Source organism: Fistularia commersonii, chromosome 3, assembly GCF_037954325.1.
Source record: "Fistularia commersonii isolate RoL2024-O1a breed Wild chromosome 3, RoL_Fcom_v1.0, whole genome shotgun sequence".
Lineage (NCBI taxonomy): Eukaryota > Metazoa > Chordata > Actinopteri > Syngnathiformes > Fistulariidae > Fistularia > Fistularia commersonii.
Window position 1 is genome coordinate 15,674,896 of NC_141286.1, and position 25,705 is coordinate 15,700,600.

A 25,705-nucleotide genomic window follows, 5' to 3' on the forward strand; every position below is an offset into this window, starting at 1 on the left:
ACCCCAACTTAATAAATGCGAATTACTTAAACTCAAGGGTTCTTTGGTGCGATAAATAGCATTGGCAATGACCAATAGAGTCTTTATAATTACATCTTCACTCTGAAGATTCAGGAGGCGACTGTAAAGCAAAGTATATAGTATGGAGTTTTCAATGGAGTCATCTTATGTTTCTGTAAAAGTGATAAGGCTCTTTCTTGCCGATTTAATAATAAACTATTTCGATAGCTTCATTGTACAAGTAGTGCAGATTTTCAGCCGAGCTGCCCTGCCCATTAAGTGGTTGCTCGCTGACTGCTGCCTTGTGCATGTCTTGCTATTTTCAATGGGACAATCTGGTTTCAGTTGCTAAGCACATTTAATCATGGTTAAATGTTCCAAGGATCTGAGGTCTGGGACCCTGAAGGCCTGCAGTCAGCTTCAACTTACTCTACGCTGCCTAAGTGGTAGCCATGAATGCATGGTAGCATTTAAAACTGTCCTTGATGTAATGAATGAGTGTGACCCAAGAGTTTTCTGACTCCACTCTTGAATGAGACTAAGCAAGACCAATGACCAATCAGTGCAAAGAAACACTCAGTGCAATAGTAAGTCAGTGTAACAAAAAGAATAACAGCGTGCTAAGACTCAGGTAAATGTAAAAAGATATCACACTGCTTTCAATTACAATCTGAATCTAATCAACACTGATTTTTAAAAGATTTTGCTATCGCCTTCACTCCACTTGGGATGCAGCAGCTATCTTGTTGTTATAAAATATCTTAGATGCTTTTAAGTTCATCAGTTGCTATTGGCCGTTCCTTTTATCAAAACCTGCCCCTTATGATGAAATAACTTGTGACTATCTGGAGGGTAAAATTCAGACTAAGTGAACATCTGGTGGTGGTGTTGGTGGTGTGTGTGTGTGCAATTTTTTTTTTTTTTTTTGTGTGTGTGTTTGTGTGAGATGCAGAAGGATCTGGGGATTGTATTTAAACTGAGATGGGTTTTTTAAACTTTTTGTTGCTATGGGATGTTAGAAAGAGTGTGAGAATTCAAGACCTGTTCTTAGCAATAGTATCAGGAGAATATTTGTAAAGCACGAGGTTTTTGGTATAGAAGAATTATTCCCACATATCAAAAAAGGTGTGACACATTGTAAAAAATACAACAGTTTTTTTCTAATTAGGGAAAAAGGTAAAAATGTATTGTCTATAATTTAAAATACACCCTTGCACATGTTAGACAGATAAAACTAGTATTTAGTTTGTTGATGTAGGGAACATGCTAAAAAAAACAAATAAAAGAATAACAAAATCCTAACGTAACGTTAATGACTATCCCAGAAAAAAACAATGATAATGAGCAAGGTTCTAGAGTGAACAGTGTCGAAGAAATGAGCAAACTTTGTGTCTCCACAATATCTGCAGTCAGTTCAATGGATTCTTTAAAAAGGAGACGGACAGGATCAGTTTACTGGTCTACGTCTCTCAACCAAATTCCATTAAATTTTCAACTTTTTTCTGCTCCTTTTCAACTGCTCTACCAGTTAGGTTTGTGATATGACAACCTAATCCCTCGTAATCATTTCTCATTTTATTTCTGTCAAACTAAAGAAAAGCCTTTGCAGTTCAGGTTCTCGACTGAAGATGTACTTCAGATAATCAAGAATACTGAGACACTATTGTTTTTAACTGTCTGTAAAAATGCATGGCTCAAGATGAGCGTCATGCAGCGTGGCATGTGGCTCACTCACTGCCTTTTAATGGGTCTCTGCAAGCATCCATTCTTTACTCCCATCCTCTGACAGGCCTTTGCAGGCTAACATGGGGGCTGTTTTGGTATGGCGTAGCGTGAGAGCTCCCTGTGCCAATGGCCTTGGGTAAGGCTTTTAAATAAGCCTCCCAAAAGGGGAGAGAGAAAAATTATCTGCCATATAATTGCTGACATACTCCTCAAGCAGGAAAGTCTGAGGGACTGGTTGGGTATGTAAAGTTTCATCAGGCATTGCTCTGCTTTATGATGTCAATAATTTATAACCGACAGAGAGAAGAATACAAGTGCGTGAAAAAGACCATAGAAAAGGGGTGTCAAACTCATTTTGGTCTAGGGGCCAGCTTAATTTATTGTCCAGGGGGGCCGACCAGTAAAATCATAGCGTAATTACCTAGAAGTAACACATTTTTCCTAAAGGAAAGGATAACGGGTAAATTATAAAAATCTTTGCATGTAATGAACTATACCTTTAAAAAATACATGACAAACAACTTGAGTTTAATGAAGAAAAGTATGTGCAATTTCAACAACACCATGCCTCAGTTCTGTCTTCTCAGTTCTCTATGCATTTTGTTGTATTTTTTTGCAATGGTGAGTCTCATAGTGTCATCGAAACTTTCTAAATCCTCACCAAGCATACAGGTCTCTTATTAACCTAAACATACAAATAAGAAGAGGTCAATTTTTCTTGGAAAACCCTACACTCAATGTCCACTTTTCTCTTTTTTGACAACGACATCTTGCTGATGAGGGTGTCGGACCAAAGGAAAAGCAAGTAAATTTTTGACAATAAGACAAAATGCTTTTTACAGACCTGGAAGACGCATTGATGCCATCTGCTGTAAGTTCACATAGCGTTGTGCCATGTTGCTAACCCTGACTAAAACATTGCGCCCCTAGCAGACAATATAGGAACAGCATTTTTAATTTAAAAAAGTGGTTCAAGATTTTTATGTATTTTTTTTCAAATTATAGATTTATTCCACGGGCTGGACTAGACCCCCTGGTGAACCGGTACCGGCCCGCGGGCCACACGTTTGACAGCCCAACCGTAGAGACAGAGTGTGGTAAGACTGGTCTTAACTAAAGCCTTTACAGAGATGCTGTGCTCACAGCCAGGACTCCGAAGGAACAAGGAGGAATAGGATGTTTATTGGGGATGCATCATGGCGTAATATGTTCATTAGCCTGCACCCAGAGGAAATCAGAGCACAGCTGAGTTAGCAGGACAATGCGGTGCTTAGCTCTGTGCACCCCACCCTGGGGAAATGGAAAGAGACAGCAAGACAGGCAGACAAGAGGGGCAGGGACACATGCAGCTCATGCAATGGAAAAATAGGGGCCACATGGCATTAGGCAGCCTTCGCATGCTAAAACATCTAGCTTTAGCCTTGGTTCTTTGTAAGCTACACCCCTCAATAATACACAGGCACAAAAATGCATTTTCCCGGAAGCAGGTGATGGCAGACTGTAGTGTCCTACATAAATCAATTTCCCACCTCCAACAGGCACCCAGCCCCAAGTGATTAAACTTACAGCTCCTCTCCTCGTTGGCCTTGGCTGGGATCTCCTCAACACAGTCGGCTGGAAACCAGCCCACCTGGCCGCGGGCGCTGCCCTCCCAGAAACCCCCTTCTCCGATGCTCAAAACTGGGCCATGGGAAGAGAGAAAAGGCGCATTCAATGCGACACTTGAATGAATACAGTGACCCTACAATACTGAGCAGACCGGAATGAGAAAGGATTTATTAATATGAATATCAGTAACCTTTAGACATTTAACCTTTAACCTGAATCTTTAGAGCCATTGCATATAAAGGATTTGCAATTCTAAATTATAATTGTGAGACACATACAGGCTATAATTCTATGTACTGATATTACTACCACAGTCCCTCAACACAAGGACATGGCGATGCAGTACAATTTCACTGAGTAATTCTGTTGTTTGGCCCTGATAAGCTTGAACCTCTCTGAGAAAGTGGTGAAAATGATCCACAGTTTTATTTTTTCCAATAAATCTTCAGGTTTTAGTGATTGCATTATATCATTATAAAATACACTTGGTAAATTGTGCTACTTTTAGGACACTGATTAATCTTGGCTTGTGCCTTTGAATTGGAAGTCGAGAGTGAAACTATTGTATTTGAACCATGTAGATGTTCATGTGCTTCAAAGGAAATCATAGTAATGTTGATTTTTTTATATGAACAAGTTTCAATGGTAGAGCATTTGCCACCCAGTGGATTTAAAGATGAATATACAGTTGTGTTCAAAATAATAGTAATGTTTTTTAAAATGTGAGTAAAGCTCAAAATCCTTATTTTTTATTTTCATTCATTGGGAACTCTGCATATTATATTTTACATTAAAACATGAAGAAAAAATTTTCAATATTTTAATTATTTTACAGAAAATTAAGGAAAAAATATATACTGGGCTGTTCAAAAAAATACCAGCGTCTGCATTTTTCATTACAAACTCAAATGTTTACTCAATGAACTGAAAAAAAAAAAAAACATTAAGATTTAGCATTCCTGTGAATCACTAAACTAATATTTTGTTGTATAACCACTGTTTTTGAGACCTGCTTCACATCTGTACTGGATGGAGTCAACCAACCTGTGAACAGGTATTCCTGGATGATTTGACAACCTTCCACAATTCCTCTGCATTTCTTGGTTTTACCTCAGAAACAGCATTTTTGATGTCACTCTACAAGTTTTCTATTGGATTAAGGTCCAGGAATTGGGCTGGCCACTCCATAACCTTTATTTTGTTGGTCTGGAACCAAGATGCTGCTCGCTTACTGGTGTGTTTGGGGTCGTCTTGTTGAAACACCCATTTCTAGGGCATTTCCTCTTCAGCACAAGGCAGCATGACCTCCTCAAGTATTTTGATATAAGCAAATTGATCCATGATCCCATGTATGCGATTAATAGGCCTGACACAATAGTAAGAGAAACTGACCTATATCGTAATGCTTGCTACAACATGCTTCACGGTCTTGCACTATTGCTTAAATTCAGTGTTTGGGGGTCGTCTGACAAATTGTCTGCAGCCCTTGGACCCAAAAAGAACAATCTTACTTTCATCAGTCCACAAAATGTTTCTCCATTTCTCTTAAGACAAGTTGATATGTTCTTTGGCAAATTGTATCCCCTTAGCACATCTTTTTTTTTTTTTTTTTTTTTTTTTTTTTTTAATAGTGGGACTTTGCGAGGGGTTCTTGCCAATAAATTAGTCTCACACAAGTGTCTTTTCCAAGGCAGTCTTCCGTTTTCTTCCACGTCTCTGTTTTGGCTTTCCATTTTAAAGCATTGGAGATCATTTTAGCTGAGCAGCCTATCATTTTCTGCACTTCCTTATATGTTTTCCCCTCTCCAATCAAAGCTTTTATTAAAGCATGTTGTTCTTTTGAACAATGTCTGGCATCTTTCTTAGGTTTTCAGAGAGAATTGCATGTACAATGTGTGCTGGTTTCTTCACATAATGAATTACCTCACTGATTGAACTCCACACTGCTATTATTTTGACCATGCCCTTTTCACTTAATTATTCAATTACGCAGACTCAGGAGCATTCATATCATGAATGTTGGGTCTGTTTCTCTGACTACTACACCTACTGGTAAATTATCTGCCATGTAATACTATGATTTATACAAAAACACAATGATCGATCTGATTAGTCATGTTGCACTGCTATTATTTTGAACACAACTGTATCTCAGTAACAACTTGACAGCACTTTTTATGCAATGTGCCTTCACTTTCAATGTAATGTTTTGACACAAATTTCTATTTCTGCACGCTTTACCTTTCAAAACAGTACATTTACCTAAAGCCTGTATGTAATCACACTCAACACAGATGCACTGGAACGAGATGTTCATTCAGAGCCGAGGGAGACATTTTCATCAGATGTCTTCATTTGCTTCCACTCTAGTTTTCAGACACCATTATGAAATGAAGGCAATGGATGAATCTGTGCCTTTTTTTGGTCTGTTTGTTTGTTTTTCTTGTCAGGAATTGTAGCACATCTTACGGACTGCGTCAAAAATACAGTTTGCTAATTGTAACTTGAATATTTGACCTTCAGTGAACAAAAAGGGTCCATGTTCTAATTACAGCTCAAGCAATAAATTGTCAGCAGACTTTACTGATCGATTCCGAGCCTTTAAAGACATGCAGCATATCAGATCAGTTTATTTTATCTACATTCCCAGCTGGAGCCCAACTGGATACCAGCACTGTTTAAATGGTGCTACTTTGTTGAGTGTGATTTTTAATGATGACAGCTGGTGTAATTGCCTCTTTTGAAGTTTTGTTGTTAACTAGCCAAAATAGTCTCTTTGAAAATGACCTGATACTAACACACAAAGAACCTGACAGTTTTGAAGCAGCAGCTAGTTGTTGTCAGTATCATGTAGCACATGTTAATGAAGCTAATAATAAAAATTGATCAGTAAAGCACCAATTGGAACACTGAATAATGAGTACTTGTGCTTCTGATACTTTAACAGACATTTCTATGCAGTTAATACTTGAAGTGACCCAATACTGAAGTAGATGGCATCAGATTTTGAATTAATATTTTCAGGTTTGTACAGTTTCAACAAGGGGAAGCCTTATAACAGTGTAACTGATCCTTTTTTGGAGAGAAAAGGTAATTATTATGTCTGTATTTTTGTATGCCTTACCTTTGACCCTGTCATTTTTATAGAGGTTGATCTCTCCCTCAGCCTGGGGGGTGTAAGGTCGAACAACCACAAAATGTCTCCCAGGGACGGCGCTGTACAGCTTCCTCCTGGTGCCTCCTGACTCGCCATGACTGCTGGGACTGACAAAGATGGAAACACCAAAATGAATAATCTAGTTTATATAATCTAAAGTAAAGTTCCAAAAAATAATCCTGAGGGCTATGGTAGAGGGGTAAAAGATGCTGGAGAGAATGTGTATAGCCACACACTCTCGAATGTAAATACAGTACAGGTTTTGCAACTTCTTGTGAATCAAAGTTGTCACATACTACCGAAGTTTGGAGTTAGTAATTTTGTACCTGCTTGTGCAGTGAGAATGATTATTTAAACCAACAATGTGGGGTCCAGCAGCAGACCCCTCACACTAAAGTTGACAAGATCCTTGCTTTCATGGTTTAAATCTGTATTAACACTTTTCAAGTTTACTATTGTAATTCAGTGTAAATAACAAGGTATGATGCCGTTCATAAGGAAAGAATAGGACAGAAGCACGCTGATGAATTCTGTGACTCCAGAAGACCAGACCTCGGCAGTACGCAGGTTCTCATGTAGACCTCCTCCTTTTCACAGGCTAATTAATTTTTAAAGAGAATGCTTACTTTCTAAGTAAATACTTATTTGGGTTCCACTGATCCCAAATAGCAAAGAGACATTAAAATGCATAACAAAAAACAGCTCAGGTCTCTGGATGTTCATCACAGACCCATAAAGGATTGCATCATATAAACATCTGTGTATTGTGATACTGATTCTTGGGACTTGATTCTTTTTCAGGTTACTAATTTGAAAATGAATGAGCAGGTTCAGAAAAAATAAAAATAAGAAAATACTTGGTTATAGTTTGGAAACATAGCAGTGCAGGCTCAAAGTAATGTTGTAGAAGTAAAAGAATTAAATAGGGACTTGACTGGACTTGACTTTGTTACTGCAGCATAATATTTAACACATATGTGTGGCAAGTCAATATTAAAATAGGGCAGAGTTATACACCTAATTTTAACTTGAACTCTAGTCCCCCATTGGTATTTTCACCCAGTGTTCATATTCATTTTGTACCTGAATTTTTGATAAGTTGGGATAACTGACAAAATGATAAGATGAGGTATACGTCCTACATGAATTAAAATCAGAGCAGTCAATTATTGTCAAGATTTTACTTCAAAATAAACAAACAGGATAAAGTCCATCTTGTCAACAAGTGCAGAGGTGCGGTGTATTTGTTAACGTATACGTTTTGCCTCATGTACTAGGTCTGACACCATTAACACCAGATGATCAATAAAAGGCGGTATTCTGGGACTGATGCTATGTAAAGTATACATGTGTGTATATGCACTCATTATGGATGAATAGTGTCATTATCTATGTTTTGGTATGAAAAGCCTATACATTTTTTTTGTATTAAGTGAGACATAACCTCAGACTGGCTGCTGTTTAAAGCATGATAATATAGTGCCACTTAGTGGACAACATTTACAACAACACTCGCAAACAAAGATGCAACGCAAACAGATGGGAAAATACAGAACTTATAAAGCCGTAGGATAAGTTCAAGCTCTCTAAGCCGAAGGAATGCTAATGCATAAAATATGTTCTATAAGACTAACGGAAAGCTGCAGGCCAAATGAACTCTGCCACACCTAGAAAATAATTGTGATCTCATATTTCATGTCTGACAAAATGTCATGAGAGCTAAGTAGCGTGTTCGAAAAAAAAAGTAATTGCCTATTTATCTACATGTCATTGTCCTGCATTTTAATTCATGAGCAACATCTATGAACGATTTGGGAAATTATGTCTAGTTTTGAGTCAATTAGGGGTCCATGCAATATAGAGATCCATTTACAGGCTCAGATTAAGCCTACGCCTGAAATGTCAATGAGGATATTCTTTTTAAAAACACTAAACTGCTCTCGATACAGTTTTAATATCTAAAAAAAGGAGGTGGTCCAAAAAAGTCAAACCACAATAAGTAATAAACATCTGCTATTAAATGAGGGAAAATGCTTTCGACAGTGTTGCAGTGCGTATAGGATAAACTTATAAACATGGAAGGCACTTGGCAAGTTTTCCTCCATTGGAGACACATGGAAAAAAAAATCACAGAAAACCAAAAATGTATATATTTGACTGATAGCCATACGTAATACAAGAAAAAATAGTACAAGTTATAAAACAAAAAACTGAGAGTCCATTTCAAGGAAGTCAGTAATTGCACAAACATTAGATTTGAACTTACCAAAGATTAGTAAGTAAAACATCAAAACTAGCTAGTAACTGCTGGAAAATCTAAGAGTAAATATGTTAGTTGCAGTAAAAAAAAGTTAAGATTTGAATACGTCTCTTGAACAAATATCTTTGGAAAAGTCCTGATTTTTTTTTTCTAAAAAACATGGGTTACTAGGTTAAAGTAAAACCATGCGTTTTGCACATTTAAGTAAAACAAAGCGGAGTAATTTAATGACGAATAAAGCAATGGGAAAACCAGAAGATAAGTGAGGAAATGGAGAGCAGGAGTGATAGAAGGAGAGAGAGTAAGTGGGTCACCTTGTCCTGTAAACTGCACTCCTCAAACCTTCGTGGGCCTTTGGGGAGCTAACCCCATTCAACAGCATGGCTGCTTGCACACTTTCCAAGGCTCAGCAATGGACTAAACTGCAAACCTGTGGCCGAGCGGTGAGAGCTGACATTGACTTTTGTCTTGCCGAATAATTTTAAAAAGCAAACGTTTGATTTATTGTGACAACCAAACTTAAATGACAGAACAATCGGGCTTTGACTTTGCATCACACCATGTCTTGGCCTCATTCATGCAGGAATAATTTTAGATATGAGCCCAGTATATTTTTGGCACTTGATAAGAATCTAAACTGTTCAGTTCAACCCTTTACTATCACGATACTTCTATTCCTCACTTTACAGATGCTTATCAAAATACTTATAATTTTGTCATTGACCCACGGTAATTAAGTCTAAAAACACAGTAATTTTAACCCGTTTTAAAACAACAAAACTCTTGAAAGAGTTGAACTTCTTCATACAGATGGCTGACATGCTACAAAAACACAAAGCCGTTTATGCGTGATCCCACCTCATTGACCCTTGGCAGAGATTTCCAATTCACATAATGGTGACATTCCCTGAGTTTCAACATTTGTTTCTACTCTTTTTTTTATTTATTTGTTCTCCTAAATTAAAATATGTCCCTGTCTTTATTTGTGGCTGCTAATTTATTCTCCACACATTGTGGTAAAAGCATTCTGTGAGCATGTCAAGCTGAAGACGTGGTGCAAAGCAGTACATGACAACACGCCATGCAAGCAACGAATAGCAAAGTACTCCTCTATTTTTGCAGCATTATGTAACTCATCTGCAGAGCCCCTAATTTTTTCTGGACCTATAGAGCAATAAATGTTGCTGTTAGCATGGTGATTTTACTTTTAATTTAATTAGTTTGTTCTATTGATGGCAACGCCGCAGTTTATTATAACAAATTAATGAAAGATTAGCCTTATTGGAGTTTTAACCGACACTCTTTCTGTAGCGCTTGTTGCAAACTCACCAGATCAGATTCCTCCAAAAGTAAAATTATTGAACTAGACAATTACATGTACCTGCACGTTTCATACTATTTCAAAGTAGGAGTAACATTATAGATTTATCGCTGTACATTTGAACTCCACTGGATTGCTATGCTAATGAGGTAGGTCATTATATTGGGTTGTCATGACAACCAGTTGGTATAATATGCAAATAGGCTTGTTTGTGGTCCGGCAGTCATGAGTACGAGACGTTGAAGATCAGAAATGATACAGTACAAAATGTAAATATATAAAAGGTAGCAAAGGTGTTTATTGAGGCTCCTACTACAGTCATGAATGTGTGAAGAGAATTGGATACAGAGTCAGTGGAATCTACCCAGTGATATGTAAAAATAAACTGAATTTACTTCTAGATGTAGTCCTATTGAAAAAGCAAGAAATTTATTTGTGGCCAACTTTAGGCTTAGCATTTCTGCTTATTTAAACTGCGGTAAACTGCTATGTCTCAGTTCACTTTTATTTTCTCCAACTCATATAGGACCAACTAGTTTAACCATCAAGACGAATCAGTGTTCTCTGTGTGAGACCGGATGACAGGAACACAAAGAAAGCAGGATAGGAAGTAATATTAAATAGTCAGCCAACTCCAGACTTATTCAAAAATCATCTATGAAGCCAGGCAGGGGTGTAGAAGATGTAGCGGGACATTGTTTTTGCTTCGTCATTTTTCCGAACTAAATGATGACAATCATTTGGAGCTTAAAATGAAACAACGCTGCGGATTGCTACTCTGAGGGGAAAAAAAAAAAAAAAAAAATTGTGCTGAGCAACTTGAGATTATTCAGGCTGATCCCAGCCTTCTACATCAGCAGGTACAGACTGAGATGGAAAAGATGGCATCCATGTTTCTTTGCGATTACTCAGGTGACTCTAAGGTGCTAATTAGACAGCGTTGATTAATGCCAGCTATGCATAATTTGCACTATTATTGGATGATCACTAGAGACAAGAGAGATTGAGCGATAGAGAGAAATGCTGAGGAGAGAAGATGTGAGGAGAAAAGACGGCAGCCAGTCACACGCATTTCCCGACTTTTCACCCACAAACACTATTCCGTATGAAAGAGAGGAAGAAAGGAAAAAAAAAAAAAAAACGTGACCCCATTTCCACATGTCCTCAGCCCAGAATTTGGATCCGGACCAGGATGTTCACGCAGGTAAAAAAAAACAGTACCCATAATCTGGATCTTTCCCAGCCATGTTGCCCACATTTGGAGGCGGTTTAGATCAGATAAAGATAGATGTTTGTCATCTGCCTGTGATTCCACATGAGGAGCAACTATTGGGAAATGTTTTTGATCCCAGAAAGAAATGGCATACATGCTATTTAATAGTTTGGCTTCCTTAAAGATTGGCCTGTATCTTTGTAGTGGGTCAATTCTTAGAAGCATATCTGTACTGTTATAAATATTATGAAAGGAATCAAATCTTGACAGAAATATATTTGGTTGCTATATTTAACCCCGGCTGTTGCTAATGCTCTACATGTCCTCTGTTGTTGCACATTTTCATAAAGACATTCATTTATGTTGTATCCTGTGACTCTATCTGATAGAATTTTCATGCTTTATTGACTTTGATGGTTTGTTCCTGGTTATCTGTGTTTTTTCGCACTGTAGAGGCCTGTTGTTTTTTTTTCCTTTATCGACAAAAACAAATCAAATAAACCCAGGCAATGTTGAGCTCATAGAGGACATTTTCTCTGCACAGTAATGTTATTTAATGTTGTTTTTTTTTCCCATATATTTTTGTTTTTCTTTCCTCTCTGTCCATGAGGAATTACAGTCTTCTCGCTCATGACTTTGTGATGGGATGAGATTCCATCGCTTCTGTCGTTGAAACTTAATGGCAGTATATAATTGGGCTGCTTAGCTGAGCTATTGAAAATCACATATGAGATGATGGGAAAAAGTTCCACTCCACTGCACCAATTACCCTTCCTACTTTTCTGTTGTTTTCTGGGTCATTTTATTATAACTGCATATCAACTGCTAGTAAAATATGCAATGACATGCATTTGCTTCTTTTTTTTATGTAATTTGTAAATTATTTCTAACAACTATTGCGATGACAACAATACAGTGGGCTTACTAAAGACAGGAATAGCTTTACGCTTTACTGTTAATGATTTTGACTTCAGGATTTTTATGGCAATGATGTTTGGACTGGTCTTGTGTGGTCTGACTCCGGACACATCTCATTTCTCACCTCAGCTAGCAGAGAATCTGTTGCCATGACACCCTGGGGCTGACTGACACCTGTCACTGTGCACTTGTTTGTCTGTGTGTGTATGCACACAATGTGGATGTGGGCTCACATGTGCCTGATTGTTGCATTCTAACAAATGACATGTCAAGTGGGAGCAAGGGATGCCACAGAGATTCTGTCGTGTGTGTGTGTGGGTGGACTCTGAATGGGGGAGGTTGGGTTTGGGAGAAAGAGTGAGTAAACACAGCTGAGACAAAGAAATGAGTTTGGGGGCTTTAAAGAGCAGCTGGAAGAGGAAGCCTGGAAGATCTTGTTCTAATAAGCAACATCATCTCACATTTGATTCGAGGCAAGTTGATTTCCAGTAAAATAGATTTTGAGCATGTGTTTAACATAAAATATAAATAAACATACAAAAAAAAAATCTAAATCTTATAAAAAATAACCTAAATTTAAAAATTCCCCGGGTTTCAAAAATGAGGATGCTTTTCCATCCATTGTCCCTTGAGAGCTACAAAATAGGTCTCGCTAAAAGTTTTATATGTCCTCCACAAAGGCATTGCGTCATTATACTCCAATTACTCGTTGAAGCAGTTAAAAAAAAGAACAATATTGAAGCAAATTTCATATAACATACAGCTGGACTTCATTGAAAGTTACGTCACTTACTCTATTAAAACAGGTTTTAACCTCTTTTGTTCTGACCAAACATGCAAAGTAAAGGTACAGTGATATTGAAACACTTATTTTCACTGAAGCAATGAGGGCTCTTACAGTGGAAACCACAAGTTTATTTATAATTTGTTTTTCTGATCAATACAGCATGACTACAGGATCAAAGCAGTTGTAATCAAGTCCTGGACACATCATGAGTGGTTCAGCTGTATATGCAGTAGGTTCACCCAGGGCGTATTGTATGTTGTAATTAATCTCAGCCTTCTTGGTGTTTGCAGTGGTTGAGCAATAGTCTGAACTTGCCTACTCAGCAGTTTTTAGAAAACTGTTTATTGTACTAAAAAATTGACTTGATTGTTGCTTTTTTTGTCAAGCTCATCACCCATCTAGATCATTTTGGTGTGAGTTGCAAAATGTTGTCAATGCTGCCAACCATCTTTCAAATACTATGGAGCTTGATAGCTGTTCTTTTCCCAAGCCAAAATAAATGAATAAACACCTTCAGACTGACACAAAGAGGAGACAGAGTGGAGAGGTGCATGCATTGAGTTATTTTTTCTTTAATTTCTTAGAAAAAGGATGCCCCAAGGACCATTGAAGCATTTAGTTCTTTTTTATTGACTGTCTTAACAAGCGTAACTTAAATTGTGTCACAAATTCCAAAATGGACCACTATAAATGCATTTGTCTGGCTGTGAAGGTTGTTTTTTTTTTTTTATTTTGTTTTTTTTTCATTACAGTAATTTTTTTCTCTCTTATTTGTTAAGGAAATTTTTAATCAATGGCTTGCATCTCTGAGATGCGGTGGAGGCTAAACTGCAATAAAGATACATGAGGGACAGCAAAGATCAAACTATATATGGCACCTCTCAATTCTATGCTGCATTAAAAAAATACACAAACACACACACTTTCTCTGTCTCCCCCCGTTTTTTTCTAAACCCTCCGTTTTTCTTCACGATGAAGTTTGTCGGAAGGCATGATAGCGATGTTCATGTCACTGCTGAAGCAAAGGCAACTGTCCTCCCCCGTTTTCTCGGCCCCTTCTTTCATCTCCTCTGTCACTTGTCTTCCTTTAGCTCCTTCCCCTCCACAGTTCTGCAAAACCCCTCATTCTGCTTTTATTCTCCCTTCTTGAGCAGCTCCCACCCTCTGACTACACTCCAGCTTATCCCAACATCTTCTATGTAATGTACAGTTTTTAACCTCCCTCTTAAACTCCGACTGCGTACAGAAGCCAAGCTACAGAGGGTAGTGTTGGAGAGTGCAGAGTGCTACCAAATGTGTCCATCTTCCAAGGAGGAGGAGGAGGAAGAGGTGGAGGGGGAGGAAGAGGAAGCAGAGGTAAAGGCCAGAGAGCAAGTGTCTTAATAGGGATTGACAGTAACATCTCTCCAAGATAAACACCTGTAACACCATAATCCTGTGCCTGGTTACATGCTCCCGCTCATGCCTCAGACAAGGCACTGAAACACATAGTTGGTGGCAGAAGTCCAGAGTCACGTAGGGGTGATGGCTACACACACATGCACAGTGTTAAAATGGGTTGTTTTAAAACACTCTGTGGGGCACATATAATACGTATACAAAAGTGCATGGATTTGCAAACATCTGTTGGCAGTCATAGCAATGGTTTCCTTAGCGACTATGGGAAGCCAGTCTTTGATGGCATGTTTTTCAAAGGACAGTGAGACAGCATGCATACTGTAAGCATTTCAGATTTGCAGAAACAGACCTGGAGCTTGAATTGAGGAGGTCAAAAAAGGAGAAAATTGTGTGTTCGGAAGTCACAAGACTTAGAGTAGGGACTTTGAATGTTTGGACGATGACAGGAAAAGCTAGGGAGCTGGTTTACATGATGTAGAGAAGGAAGGTGGATAAATGTGGATAAATAAGTGCAGGATTAAATACAGAGAAAGACGCTGGTAAAGAAGTGGGACATTGATAGGACTGAAGAGAGCGGACAGGAGTACAGGGAGATGCAGTGCACAGTAAAGGTAGGGGTACCTACCAGAAAAAGGGAGCATGATTACTTATATGCTAGGCTGGAAAGTAATGATGGACATAAGGATTTATACAGGTTGGCAAAACAGAGAGATAGAGATAGGAATGGTGTGCAGCAGGATTGAGCACGTGAGGACAAAAATGTATTGACAGATGCTAGAAGAGTGATGGAAAGATGGGAAGAATACTTTGGAGAGTTGATGAATGAGGAAACGAAACAAAGTGAAGGGTAGAGGAGGTGACTATTGTGGACCACGAAGTAACAGAGATTATTAAAGGTGAAATGAGGAGGGCGTTGAAGAGGATGAAGAGTGGAAAGGCAGTAGCTTTCATGATATACCCCTCTCGGAGAGGTAGCAGTAGAGTTTCTGGTTAGATTATTAACAGGAGATTAGATTTATTTTTATTTATTTATTTGGTTGGGACAGTGCATGTTAATGAACACACATGAGACATGCACGTAAACACACTACTCCGGATTGTAGCCATGGGCTAATTTGCATCCGTTGTCCCACAGTTGCGCTCACAAACACACTCTCATTCATCCGTACCTATTGTACATGTTTTAAAGGTAGGGCAATCGAGAGTAACCAGAGTACTACGCAGACACGGGTAGAACATGGAAACTCCACACAAAAGGGCCCCGTCAGGCCTGGGAATCGAACCCAGGACCTTCTAGCTGTGAAGCACAACACTAACCGGGCAAGGAACAGGTCGAAGAAAATCTCAAGGGAAAGAGGTATGCTTTTAAAAGGAGAGGAATGAAGGTTAGTCGCAGCAAGAACGTATACGTGGGTAAGTGAGAGGAACCCAAATGGAGCAGTGAGGCTACAGGGAGTAGAGATAAAGAAGTTTGAGGATTTTCAGTACTTAGGGTCAGTCAATGGAGAGTGTGGAAAAGTAGTGAGGAAATGAGTTCAGGCAGGTTGGAGCGGCTAGAGAAAAGTATCAGGGGTAATGTGTGATAAAACAGTAACAGCCAGATTGAAAGGACAAGCATACAAGACAGTTGTGAGGCCAGCAGTGTTGTATGATCTAGAGGCAGTGGCATTGAGGAAAGACAGAAGACCGAAGATAGTGAGGTTTTCTTTGGGGTTGAGGGATGAATAGGATCAGAATGAGTCTATTAGAGAGACATCACATGTTAGATGTTTTGAAGATAAGGTCAGAGATGCCAGGCTGTGATGGTTTGGTCACATACAGAGGAGGGATAGTGAATAAATTGGTAGAAGGATCTCCTGCCAGGCAGGAGGCATAGAGGAAGACCAAAGAGAAGATTTATTGATGTAGTAAAGGAAAAGAATAGGATGAGATGAAGAACATTTGATTCGCTGTGATGACCCCCACAGGGAAAAGCCAGAAGAAAGAGGACTGGGTTAACCTTAAGAATATCCTGTTTGGTCCAAGTAAACAAGAGCAGGAGTGAAAGGTGTTTTGGAATACTGTCCATATCACAATTTCTGTCTCTATAATGGGTCTAGATTAACCAGTGGCATTGTCAGGTGCAATACTATATGCAGTTTGAATATTAAATGTGCAAAAGTAGAAGCAGGTTGACATTAGATGAACACAAGAAAATGTGAAACATAAAGTTTCTACATTGACAACTCTGTCATCGGGCATAGCTTGTAATTTCACAGATATGGCCACTGATTTGCAACGAATGCATTCTCATTTACTTTAATGAATATCAAGAACCGTATTAGCTCAGGAAGTATAGCCAAAACTAATGAAATGATCCCTTTAAGAATAAGAATAAGAATAAGAATAAGAATAAGAATAAGAATAAGAATAAGAATAAGAATAAGAATAAGAATAAGAATAAGAATAAGAATAAGAATAAGAATAAGAATAAGAACAACTTTATTTCTCCCGAAGGAAACTGTTGTGCCAGAGTTTCAAGTAAAACATAACAATAATAAATAATAGTAGGAAATTGTAAAAAAACAGTAAAGAAAGGGGGAGAATAAGAAATACAAGGGTTTTAAGGCCTTAAGTACAAAGATTTATAGATTCCCTGCGGCTGAAGGAAGAGGAATTAAAAAGTCTGATAACCTCAGGTAGTGGGAAATTGAATATGTTGGATATATATAGGTCTACTACCTATTTGGAAACACCCACAAATTCAAAGTTATTAAATCAAGTTGGTTTTGAAAATATACAAAAGTGGGTTTTTAGTGTATAATGGTTTTGCAAAATTATTATTTCTGTTTGTTCTGATCACCGTCCAAGTACAATTGGAAAGCATCAAATGTGATCCAAAGTGGCCCAAGATTATTTGATCAAGTCCCAGTCTCCTTTATGAGGTACATGCGGAGGTAGCAGGGTACTATTCGATTTGTATGTGTGTTGCTTTGGAAACACAAATAGATATAAGAAACGATACATCTACATGCTAAAAATAGGTGACTTTTTGGATCCCATCCATCTTCATATAACATTTCTGGTGTTATTTACATCAGCTCTCTACCTTGTACAACATAATCTCTAAATATGCAGAAATGGTCAACAAGAATGAAGTGTAAGGGAAAGCTCACCTGGGCTGATGCTGGGAAGGCAGAGCTCGCCGTGCCTCCTCCCCCAGCCGGCTGAGGGAGGGTGACCGGCTCCGAGCCCCCCTTCCCATCGTCCGGACCACCACGTTGCCATTGGGGCTGCCACTGGGCATCTGCTGAAGCAGCTGGGGTGACAGGCTGCGATGTAATGCTGAGGAGCCAGGCTGCGAGTGACCCTGCGGGGGGGCCCTGTGGGAATGTGACTGGGCGTGTTGCTGCAAATGAGGGGCCCGGTTGCCAGGGGAAACGTGCTGCTGGTACTGACTGCCAGTTAAGTTGTTGTCACTGTTTGAGCGCAAGAGGACCCGTGGGGCTGATAACGAGGAGGGGGACTGGCCGTTTCCGCTACCAGATGATGGACCCCGGCGTCGTTTGGAGTAGGCTGGAGCCTCGCGGAAAGGCACTTCAGAAGAATGAGATGGAGAAGACATGTTAGTTCAAATGCATCCTTGCTTAAAGGACCTTAGTAACAAAACATCCCTCAAATTCAATTCTCCCTCAGAAACCTGTCACACTTGAGTCTCTAGAGTTGTGACAGAAAGTCTTATACCTGAAGAGCCGGCTGCACCGAGTGTAAAGGACGGAGTTGAATTTGAATTGTCCTTTTTAAAAATTAGTTGCTTAATTCAACTTTTAGTAAAAGTTGAAAAGTAATTTTCTTGATTTTTCTTCAATCAAGGGGGTTACTTCATACTTTGTCGGTGATTCTGTGGTAACTTTGTTTGGCTTTTCTTAAACTTGATTTATTTAGCAAGTTATTTTAATGCTGTTTAGGTTACCTGGAAAAATAAATTAAATTTACTGCTTTGTGGCCCATTTACTAGAACATTCACACACGACATTTAGCACAATCAAATGTCACTCATCCATTCAGATGGAAATTCTTCATCTGATATTCTTTTTCAGTGTTAGAGTATTTCTTTGCCCCCACCGAGAATCCTTCTCTCTCTTCACACTCACACAATTCGGTCTAACTATAAGCTGGGGGGACCTTAATAAATCTCGATCCTCCCCCGATAATATTTACTCAAATATAAGCTCTGAAGATCTGGATGCTGATGAGAGGCCCTGCAGGGGTAGCTGGCTATAGCAGGTGCTCAGCAGAGTAAAGACTTTTATTTAATCATTTAGAAAATGATATTGCTGAGCACTTCTGAACAGCAGGGCTCTGGCCAAGACCCATGAGGACCCAAGAGCTCAGGGGCCTGCCCTGACCTCGCAGTTTTTCACTGCTCTCATTTTTCACTGCTCCTTAGTCAATAGAAAGCAACCATTACTTGTATTACTTGTACATTACTTGTACAAGCCACAATATATAACGGGAACCCTGGAAGGACATTGCATTCGGCCGGACAGTTCAACCAGGAAATATTAGAAAAAAAAAAGATGATCAGACATAGGAATGTCTGGGTCATTTCCAGTTATCACAGATGTGAAAGGTTCCTCTCTAATGGTAGTCAAATGAGCCAAAAATGACAAACTGATTGCATTGACTCGTTCCAAGATTCCAAGTCCTGTTAAGCAATATGATCAATGAAAGAATCATTTTCTCTTGGCACACTACGCACTACACACTGCAACTATCCCACAAAAAACAGCTGGGAAAAAAGCTTTTCAAAGTTGAGAATTCTTGCAAGACACACTTCTGTAGGCACTTAATACAAACATGTCTTGCTGTCACTTTGAGCCCCACTGGAAAAGACTTCATTCAGTCTCATGGCATAGATCATGTATGCCGATAACTTGAAAATTCGCCTACTCACAGATATGATATAAAGACATATTCCAGGTACACTCTTTTTCATTTGCTAATATTCCATTATTCTCCCAATGTCAGGATGTTCCTTTCCATCCAGGTTTTTTTTAGGTTCGACACTTTAGAAGCTACCTTATTTCTGATCTTCTACCAAAATGCAATGCCACTATGTGCATTTTATAACTAGCATTTTAATCATAACGTTAACTAGTAAATTTATTTTTTTATTTGGTTTTTCTTTATCTCCTCCACAAACTACTTCAGTAAGCTTTGTTGTGTGTAAGTCAATGCAAAAATAAAGCTCATTTAAAATGACGCCATATGTTTGTATTATCTACAGCCGCCTCTTTGGAGCTTTAGATCATCCCAGGATGAAGCATCTGCAGCAACATGTGTCTTGACGTGATCACACACACACACACACACACACACACAAACACACACACACACAAACACACGCACACACTGACACTCCGTGCGCAGGGGACACAGTTCCGTTATTGACTATATTGAAATTTACAATAGTGTTTGCAGTTATTGTGAATATTCATTATCTCACCACAGCCTTGAATTTGAAGTCTTGCAAATATTTTGCCATTTTGCTATTCTTTAGATATAACCTTGTTATTTTTTGATGAACGTGTGACAATCTTGCATTTTCAGCAGAAATATAAAGCCTCTGTACAATAGCCTGATCCCTACCCATCATGTCTCTGCAACCCTAAAATGATTAAGGGCAAGACTTTCTAAAATAATGAGCTGCCTTTTCCTGATGCAGCTGTGAAACGGCTCCATGGGAGATACCGGCCTGTTTTAAATGATGATGACAGCAGGCCATCCCCTTTAATCACGTTTCCATCCACGTCAAATCTGATTTGTGACTGATGGCATGTTTTCAGAGAGGGCATTGTATTACACAGCTCGTGGCAGGGAACCCGTACTGAACCACAATGGCCACAGTGACATGTCTTGGCATTGTGCTGTATGTACAGCTCGAATGTATTATCGGTCAGCCATATTTATTTGGCATGTGCTTCAAAGACAAATGGGTATTCGTGGATATATATATATATTAAAACTTCAAATGATTATATTCTATATGCAATCTGTTCAGTTTGTTTTCTACACAATCTTTCATAAGACAGCATTCTAAATATTAAAAGTCTATTTGTAAAGGACAACACTTATCAAAATTCTGCAGACACTACACTAAGATAGCTTATAGTTACTGGGAAACATGGTATAATGCATTAAAACCAGCCTAACTGAAAAAATATTGGATTTCTGAGCAAATATCTATGCGGAGGGTCACAGATGTCATTCAAAATTTGCTAACAGTAGATGTGTACTTACAGCACACAGTATAGCGAAAAAGCTGTGAGTCAAATTTTAAATAGCACATTTGCAGGGGGCCGGTTAAAAGTCTGAGAAAAACATGAGGAGTGACTGAAAAACACGTTTTTCCATATATATAAATGTGTCATCCCCCATGCATTGAGGAAGATTCTGCTACCTTGATTTGACTCAGCATGTCTTCCACCGACACCACAAGGAGCAGAGGTGAGCGCACTGCTATTATTTGCAAATATACAAGGAGACTTTCCCAAAACTATGTGCTCTTTTTACATAAATGTCAGTGTAAGAGTATAAAGGAATTATTGAAATTGATCAGAAACAGAAAAATAGAAAATGGAAATAAAGCAAAAAAAAAATTCTCTTTCTTGTCCACATTTTTTTTCCTGTTAGGATTTATCATCACATTGATTTGTTTAAAATTGCAAGCAACAGCATTAAAATCTGTCAAACAATAATAATAAAAAGAAGAAAAAATAGATAACCTTACTTTAACTTTCATTATATATTGAGGTCTGATGATGACCACAACCTGAAAAATTGTTTTGATACAAGGTTACTGAACTGACTTACCTGTTGTAAACCCAGATTTTAACATTCTCAGAACACTCTACAGTGCAGTTTTTTTTCTGTCTTTGTTTTTTTTGGGAGGGGGGAAGGATGGGTTTAAGCCTTGAGGTCATGGGTCTTTTTACGTTACCAAGGAGTCAAACTTAATAATGCATTATTCGGTCGCAGAATAGAATAGAAGATTCCCTTAATCATCCCACAGTGGGGAGATTTCCAGCAGAGAGCCAAACTCAAAATTTCCTTCCGTCAATTAAGAGAAACACAGGAAGTGACTAATGCTGTAACCTCCATTTGATCGTTATTTAACATAAAATAGAAACGACAGTAAAAAAGCAAGCTATATGGATAAGAAGTAATAAATAGTGTTTCCGAGATATCCATAAATGCATCATGAGCACATCGTACCTTGATCCTTGCTTCATTTATTGAAACGCTCTATTCACCTTAACTACTGGACATTTTGGTCTGTGAAGATCTGGTCCAAAGCCACAGAGGAGGCATTGCAGGAGTGTTTCGATGTCCCCGACAGGAGCCTTTTTGAAAAGGACTTCGGTGATGACATCGAGGGCCTCTCCCATTGTATAACAGAGTACATCAAATTCTTTGAGGACAACACAGTCCCATCAAAAAAGGTCTGTTTTTTTCAATAACAACAAGCCATGGATCAACAAGGACCTCAAAGGCCTTCTTAACAAGAAGAGAGCCTTCCAGGCTAAAGACCACCAGACCATCAGGTGCCCAGAAGGAGCTGAGGAGGAAACTGAAGGAGGCAAAACTCAACTATAAAGAGAATGTTGAGTCCAAGATGGAGCAGAGTAAACCGGGAGGGGTTTGGAGGGAGGTGAGGAATGAGATGAGATGAGATAAGATGAGATGAGATGAGAACAACTTTATTTATCCCGAAGGAAATTGTTGTGCCAGAGTTTCAAGTAAAAATCATAACAGCAATAGATAATAGTAGAAAGGAGGAAGAATAAGAATACAATGAAATATGAATTGTCTTAACTGTTTACTGGAACTACAAAGATTGAAGATTCCCTGTGGCTGAGGGAAGAAATTGACTGAAGATGACAGGCGATGGGAATACCCCGCCTGGAGCCGAAGGTGGCCCTGATTTTGCTGAAAAGCTAAACCTTTTCTTCAATAGGTTTGAAACCCCAGTGAGCTCTGGGTTTCCATCACCCTACTCCTCACCCCCTCACACCTCTGCTGTTTGCTCTGCTCCCCCATCAACACCTTGCCTCACCCCACATCCCTATCTCCTGAAACCCGGACACAAACACAACCATGGAAACCATCCAGGGTGAAGAGGTGGAGATAATGTACCCCTACAAGTACCTTGAGGTCCACATTAATAACAAATTGGACTGGTCACACAACACAGATACACTCTACAGGAAGGGTCAGAGTAGGATGTTCTTCCTGATGAGACTGAGGTGGTTTGGTGTCTGTAGCAGGCTCCTCAAGACCTTCTACCACTGTATGGTAGCCAGTGCAGTGTTCTTCAGTATAGTGCATTGGTGAGGCGGTGTCAGGACTGGTGAGGTCAATAGGCTCAACAAGATAGTGAGGAAAGTCCGCTCAGTGGCGGGACTGAACCTGGACCATCTTCAATCGGTGGCGGTGTAGAGTGTGAAGGACAAACTAGGAGCTATCCTGGACAATCTTTCCCACCCCCTGCACGACAAGTTGTGGCTGATGGCCAGTAACTTCAGCCAACGGTTCATCCCACCCCGGTGCAGAACTAAACGCTTTACACGCTCCATTCTGCCCACGACCATCAGGCTATACGACCATAGTCTGGATGGTGCACAACTCTGACCGGCCTGAGGTGCACCTGTGCTGCTTCCACAATCTCACTACCTTACCACATTCACCTCACCAATTCACATACCACGCCCTAACTGTGGTCTTTCTTATCCTTGTTGGTCCCAGCCCGCGCACATCCTGCCTTTTTTCGCTTATTTATTTTATTCTTGTCATTGCTATTGTCACGTTATTTATATTGTCGTTTAGTTCTCGTTGTGTATTTTTCACCCTTATTGTTCATTTATGTTGTCCATTATTATCCCTGATGTTGTTGTTGTTGTTGTTACTGCTGCTGCTGTCTATTATTTGTGGATGTCTTGCTATCTTCTGTTTTATATATTCATATTCATTTTATTTTATTTTTTTTGAAATTGTAACTGTTACATTGCTATGACAAAGGAATTTCTCCTATAGAAATAAAGTTTATCTTATCTTATCTTATCTTACCTTACCTTACCTTACCTTACCTTACCTTGCCTTGCCTTGCCTTGCCTTGCCTTGCCTTGCCTTGCCTTGCCTTGCCTTGCCTTGCCTTGCCTTGCCTTGCCTTGCCTTGCCTTGCCTTGCCTTGCCTTGCCTTGCCTTGCCTTGCCTTGCCTTGCCTTGCCTTGCCTTGCCTTGCCTTGCCTTGCCTTGCCTTGCCTTGCCTTGCCTTGCCTTGCCTTGCCTTGCCTTGCCTTGCCTTACCGTATTTTACCTTATCTTATCTCATCCTACCAGGAAGACCATTTAAGATTTGTATCCATGCACCCTTGGTAGGATATAAAAATGTATGGAAATAGACCCCTGATGTCAGCTTGGAGAGGGAAAGTCAAACTCAATGCATTTGTGACCCTCTTTGGAGCTGGTGGCTCTAAAGATAGATTTATAGTTGACCCTTTGAGCTTCACCAAGTGTTATAGTGTGTCTTTGGAAACTAACTTGGAAAAAAGTTTGTGTTTCTTATGACAAGTTCCCAATGCCGGTAAATGCTAAAAAATGCAATACTGTACTTTACTGAGAAAAAAGGATTAAGGTTCCTTTTCAATACAAACAAATTCAAAAAGAACAGACTAAAATAAAAAAGGTCATTTTGTATATATAGTCAGCTTGATAGTGTCAGTCACATCCACAAGTGTTCTCAAGGCTGCACATCTCCTGCTACTCCCAGGGAAAGGAGAGAACTAGTACACTGTCTCAGCTTTGTAGTAAGGTAACAATTTTACAAGCTTGATCCATCCAAGCAGCCTGGCATTCAGCTGCCTCCCTAAAATATACAAGCGAATGTTAAAGGTGTCTGTGTGTTGACATGCTGCAGTGTATCTACTGTAAATTTCCAAGTGAGTGAAATACTGTAAATGTGACCTCCACAGAGTTTTATGTTTTTTGTTGTTTGGTTTTTTTTTTTCATTCAAATCTGTGACTTCTGATCTGATCATAAAGGTCCTTGTTGCTCTACTCTTATAACCTGAAACTGACCATGAGTGTGTTGAAAAAATGCGACTTTTGCCACAAGAATGGATGATATGCTAGAAAAAAAGGAATCTTCTAGCATGCTACAAAGCGGTATGCTATAGAACATGTTGGCATTTGGATTTGGCTGTTCCTTTCTTTTTCTTTCGAATTATATTCTAGATTATGATCTATATGTTTACTGGAATCCCAGCCATGCGGTTTGATATTAGGAAATAAGGTAGAGGGCCATATTATAAAGGCAGACATCTCTGAATCAAAAACCTGCACTCATAATATATATCCTAACAGCCATTACTCTTTATGCTGCACCTAGATTTTAGTTAAGAGAAGAGGAGGGTGTACTATCTAGCAATCTTCTTTGTTTCGTTGCGTTTTCCCCCCTCAGTGACGTCACCTATGTGAGTCACTATGTGTGCCCATCCCTCCCATTCTCTGGTGTTATTACACGTCTTGTCATTTTTTTTTTCTTGATCAGTCCATCACAGTCTAATCTCTTTTCCTAGTTGTGCAGGCCCCGACTCAAATAGAAAATCAATATAGGATATTAATGTTTCCTATACACAGCAACCAAGACAGCACACCAGGATTGATGTAAGATTGGTGGTCAGCCATGAGGCTCGCTCTCATTTTCTGCCCATCATTAGAATGACGATCAGGACAAGTTAACACCTCCGCTAGCCCTGCGCTACAATATCGGCCTCAACCAGTTACCGAGTTTGGCCTTGATTTCTCGGCGGACACATTCATCCATTACACTGCAAGATGACACGTCCTACAGCTGCCTTGGCCAGTGCTCCTTGCAACTCAAGCAGAAGCAGAAAATGGCCCGTAGCCATTTCAATAAGCAGACCCCTGATTATGAGCTGATTAATACACTGTGCTGAAATTGTGAGTTGCTCACTTCTGCCTCTCTCTTCTTTGCTGTCTACATCTGAAGGGGGGCTCCACTGAGTCATTATCATGTTCCCAAGCTAAAGTCTCAGACCTCTAGCTCTCTGCCTACAACTGACGTGTTGATGAGGGAAGGAGGTGATAACAGCTAATGAGGTGGCACATTAAGATGAGTGTGTGGCTACACAGTTAGAAACAGTGGTGCAGGAGTCCATTTTTGCCCCTCTAGGAAAGATATATATATACGATACAGCTTATGCCCCGCTGGGGTTAATTATTGGACCTGAAGGTCACTGTCTGTATTAGCAATA

General features: G+C 39.3%; 1 protein-coding gene across 1 annotated transcript in view; it reads right to left on the reverse strand.

Moving 5' to 3' along the window:
- The window catches only part of shank2b (SH3 and multiple ankyrin repeat domains 2b), a 150,962-nt gene that overhangs the window by 74,613 nt on the left and 50,644 nt on the right, over positions 1–25,705 (reverse strand). Inside the window, exons 12-15 of the mRNA XM_086140296.1 lie at positions 17,910–17,963; positions 17,543–17,873; positions 6,458–6,597; positions 3,292–3,405 (exon numbers count right to left, since the gene is read on the reverse strand). Coding sequence (XP_085996422.1) covers positions 3,292–3,405; positions 6,458–6,597; positions 17,543–17,873; positions 17,910–17,963 — 639 coding nt within the window. The remainder of the gene's footprint in view (positions 1–3,291; positions 3,406–6,457; positions 6,598–17,542; positions 17,874–17,909; positions 17,964–25,705) is intronic.